General features: G+C 40.2%; 1 protein-coding gene across 1 annotated transcript in view; it reads left to right on the forward strand.

Annotated features, from left to right (window-relative positions):
* Window positions 1-1,149: 1,149 nt before the first annotated feature.
* The window catches only part of LOC134446449 (homeobox protein Nkx-6.3-like), a 5,358-nt gene continuing 1,507 nt past the window's right edge, over window positions 1,150-5,000 (forward strand). Inside the window, exon 1 of the mRNA XM_063195815.1 lies at window positions 1,150-1,435. Coding sequence (XP_063051885.1) covers window positions 1,150-1,435 — 286 coding nt within the window. The remainder of the gene's footprint in view (window positions 1,436-5,000) is intronic.

The raw sequence follows: 5,000 nt of genomic DNA on the forward strand, positions 1-5,000 counted from the left end.
GGCGAATAATATTAAATATTATTATTGATGAATGAACCTGAAGGGGCCCAGCTGCCGGTACAGGTAAACGACTTGCCACACGATTCTCATGTGCACCTGTAATGATTTCATCATGATGTGTAGTGTAGTGTACAGTATTGATTATTAATTATTATGAATTGATTAGCTATCATTCATTTTTAATTGCTTTTGTTACTGTTTATTATTATTATTTGATCAATAATAATTAATTACTATATCATTATTATCATTATTGTTAATGAGGCAATTAATGAAAATAAGATCAATTAAGATGAGATCATGTGTCTGCCACACCTCTATTTTGTTTTATCATGTGACAATAAAGGTAAAAGTGTTTTTGAATTTATTTTTAAATTATTATTATCATTATTGTTATCATATTATTAATTAGCCGCAGCTCTACTTGTCTTCCTCTGTGTTCGTATTATTATTATTTAATATCTTTTTCAGTATACTTTTTGGGCTTTTTCTTTTATGCATTTATTGTGACAGGACAGTTAGCAAGAGCCAGGAAACATGTAGGGGGAGACGGGGAGGTTCGGCAAATGAGCTCAGTCTGGAATCGAACCCGAGACGCCGGGGTAGCATGTGGGGGGAGACGGGGGGGTTCGGCAAATGAGCTCGGTCTGGAATCGAATCCGAGACGCCGGGGTAGCAGTCCAGTGACCAGCCAATTGAGCTATGGCTGGGCCATTATTATTATTATTATTATTATAATTACTTATTATTATTACTATCATTATTATTAATTATTATTACTATAGTTATCATTATTATTAATTATTATTACTATAGTTATTATTAATATCATTATTATTATTATTATTATTATTATCATAATTACTAATTATTATTACTATCATTATTATAATTATTACTATCTGACACTGTGTATCTACTCTATTAGAGTCATATTAACACTGTGTATCTACTCTACTGGAGTCATATTAACACTGTGTGTGTATCTATTTGTTTTCCCCTGTGTACAGTGCGGTTCCCAACTCCTTCTACAAGCTGAGCGGTGCGTTGGGCTCGGGGGGGCCTCTAGGCGCGGGGGGGTCTCTGGCGGGGGGTCTGGCGGGCACCCCCCACGGCATCAGCGACATCCTCAGCCGCTCCATGATGGGAATGGGGGTCGGAGTCGGAGTCGGAGTGGGGGGGGCCGGGGCGCCTCTGCTCTCCGGGTATCACCCCCCCATGGGAGGCTTCTCCGCAGGCGTGCCCCCCCCACCGCCACCCCACGCCGTCTACTACAACAGAGATTCGGGGTACCCCCCCCTGACGGGGTTTGCCAAGGGCCCCTCGGAGTGCGCGGCGCTGAAGGGTCGCCCGGCGATCGGGGTCGGGGGGGTCGGGGGTTGCTGGGGCGATCTCAGCTACGACTGCCGCGCCGGCCGACAAACATGTGGGAACGGTGAGTACAACACTACACTACACTACCCAGCATGCACCACTACACTACTATACCACTACACTATACTGTACAACACTACTATATTCAACTAGGCCTATATTACAATACATTACATTATACTACATTACACCACACTATACTACAAAACTATACTACACTACAGAACACTGTACTAATGGTAAACCAGCGCCACCCGCTGGACGCTGAAATTTTTCATCTGCGAGTGGGTCTGGCCTCGGATTTGAGAACATTTTGAACAGTGCCCTGAGTCTGGTAAACCCAATCACAACGCAGAGATTTGTTTTGAATCAAAGCAGGCGGGGTTTTGAGGGAGTGACGACGAATCTTGCAACACCGTTCGGAAAGCACATCAACGGCAAAGATCGCCGATTGGTCAGAGCGCCGGCACGGTTTGAAAAAACAACAGGTTGTTGTTCTAATCAACGATCTTCAGAGGTATCGTTCATCGGGGCCACACTAAATTACTCTGGTCTCACATTTAGGCGTGTTTATCAGACTAGTACTATACTATAGTATACTCCACTACACTACACAGCACTAATATGGCATATAACTACTTACATGCAGCAATATGTACATATTTGTGTCACTTAATTCTCATGTGCAGGTGTAATGATTTCGTCATGACGTGCGGTAGGTATCGTATCGATCATGTGTTCGATACCGGGGCTAATTTCTTATGTAGCTGCCACGCTAATCACTTTACCATGTGGACACTTAATCATGTTGCCTGTGACACTTTATTATGCTGTCCTGACACATGCAATAATGCACATTGTTTTATCAGGTTCCTGTCACCTGCAATAAGCAGTAATTATACGCTCATTAATATCCCACTGGCAATAAGCTCCAATGGTATTATAATTAGACTATTCCACTTAAAATAAAGGGCACAGGACAGCACTCTTAGTTGTGTTCTTTACTGCCGGTCAAACCTTTCGGTCTTAACTTTCTTCAATGTAATAAATAATTATACGCTCATTAATATCCCACTGGCAATAAGCTCCAATGGTATTATAATTAGACTATTCCACTTACAACAAGAACTGCAGCAGAGGTGTTAAACACTTAGGGTTTTCTTTTGCCTTAACCCTCCTGTTATCATTGGGGTCTATTTGAATGACCCCATTCAATGTTTAGTGTCTGAAAAATACATGAAGTACATAATTATTTTGCTTCATCTTTGATGACTTTTCCTAAATATATGGGGTCAATGTGAAAAAAGTGAAATTTCCACAAAAATGTTTTCCCTAAGTGCTGCACACGTTTTGGTTACATCTGTGTTCCTTGGGGTCAATTTGACCCCAAATTATTTTAAGTGTATTAAACACCAATGGAACATCCATATTTTGTTACATGTTTCAATCTGTCTAGATTATGTAAAATACATGAACATAAGTTATTTAGAACAGAACATTTTGCTTTGTTTAGGGCTCTGATAACTAACAATATGTATGATGTGGATGTGGGCCAAAACCAATACAAGGCAACTTTTGGGCAGTTGTTGCACATTTTCGCTTAGTCGTGCATCGGTTAGTTTTTTTGGTGTGTGGGCTGTGTGTGGGGGTGCCAGGACTTATCTAAATGGCTTTTTTATGTCCCCAACCGAGCAATAGTAAATATCTGAGGCATAAACCGGTGCAAAAGTTGGTAGACATTTAAGTGGCTGGGGTCAAAATGACAATGCCATTGTATTATCACATTACTATTACAAACTACATGCAATAAGCACACACAGACACACACACACACACACACACACACACACACACACACACACACACACACACACACACACACACACACACACACACACACACACACACACACACACACACACACACACGCACACACGCACACACACATGCACACTCTCTTTCAGTCTCTCTCTCTCTTTCTCTCTCTCTCTCTCTCTCTCTCTCACACACTCTTCCGTGAGCACACTCTTTCCCTTCAAAGTAGTATTTTATACAGTAGAGCTTGCGTGCACTTCACTGCCCATGCCGACTGTCTTGAAATGTAAGAGAAATAGGTCAAGAAATAGGTACACATTAATTGTGTTTAAAGTGTGAAGGCTACTAATTATTTGATGCTTAGTATATTACTAAAAAATTCTATTCTGTCTCTATGAGGCCTATGCATGTGTCATTTTACATTTGTAACATCGTAAATCATATGTGAACTGACTTCATTGCGAACACAGTATAATTATTTGAAAAAATTACTTAGGCCTAGTCATATTTACTTAAGTAAACATTAGAGTTCCGCATCCACTACAATGATCTTAATGATTTAGTGAAACAGTTCTGTATTACAGTAAATTGCCATACACAAATGAACAGAGAGGAAATGTAGTGGTCACATCTATATATGGTTAAATAATACATCACGTACATACATAGTGATTTTAAATAAATACTTTTTAAAGAATAATGATACCAGTGGGAATATTTTTTTGCCGGACGATATGCAGATAAATATGAAATCCCGGTGGTGGTAAATGTACTGGTGTAGATAGATAATAATTATAAGCATACCTCATATGGTGGTAAATAGTAATTAGGCATACCTCATATGGTGGTAAATAGTAATTAGGCATACCTCATATGGTGGTAAATAGTAATTATAGGCATACCTCATATGGTGGTAAATAGTAATTATAGGCATACCTCATATGGTGGTAAATGAACTGATGTGGTGTGAAGGTTAAATCCTGCACTATTAATCAACTATGTCTGAGGTCACACCTGCCAATTAATCAATTCAGTTTTCAAGAGGACGTCAAGCGTTGAGGTCCCTCAGTCATGATGCGTGTCGTTCAGGGTTGAGTTTTTTCTTGTGAGACGTGCAGCGAATATTGAGTGTGTGTGGCTACATCAGTGATTCTCAAAGTGTGGTCCGGGGACCACTTGTGGTCCACGACGGAGCTAAGAAGGCCCGCGAGGGGATTTCTACTTTTCCAAGACGAGCAAGCAGTCGGATATATTTGAAGGGTTTTTTTTACAAAACGCTGTATCTCCATGTTATAGAATGTTGGGAAATTGACATTTTTGTATTGGGCATTCCATTGAATTGCATTGCAAAATGCATTTCATATAGGTTAAAAAATATGTTTTCAAAATATTTGAATGGTAAGAATTCACACATAGGTGATATGACCGCTGAACAGTCAAACCCTTCATTTGTAACATAATCACAAAGCTAAACATGGCTGAATGAAGTCTTATTTTCACCACAATAAGACAGGCTTGTAAATGTGAATACAAAGTGAGTGATCTGCATCGAAATTAGCAGTGTCAAACCCCTCAACTGTCAATTCAGTTGACAGGTGGTCCCTGAACATTTTTGGGGGGACAAAGTCTCGGTCTGGAAAGGTTTGAGGAACACTAGTTTACATGATGATGACCTGTGTGTGTGTGGTGTGTATGTGTGTGTGTGTGTATGTGTGTGTGTGTGTGTGTGTGTGTGTGTGTGTGTGTGTGTGTGTGTGTGTGTGTGTGGTGTGTGTGTGTGTGTGTGTGTGGTGTGTATGTGTGTGTATATG

Source organism: Engraulis encrasicolus, chromosome 3 (genome assembly GCF_034702125.1).
Source record: "Engraulis encrasicolus isolate BLACKSEA-1 chromosome 3, IST_EnEncr_1.0, whole genome shotgun sequence".
In the NCBI taxonomy this organism is placed as follows: Eukaryota; Metazoa; Chordata; class Actinopteri; order Clupeiformes; family Engraulidae; genus Engraulis; species Engraulis encrasicolus.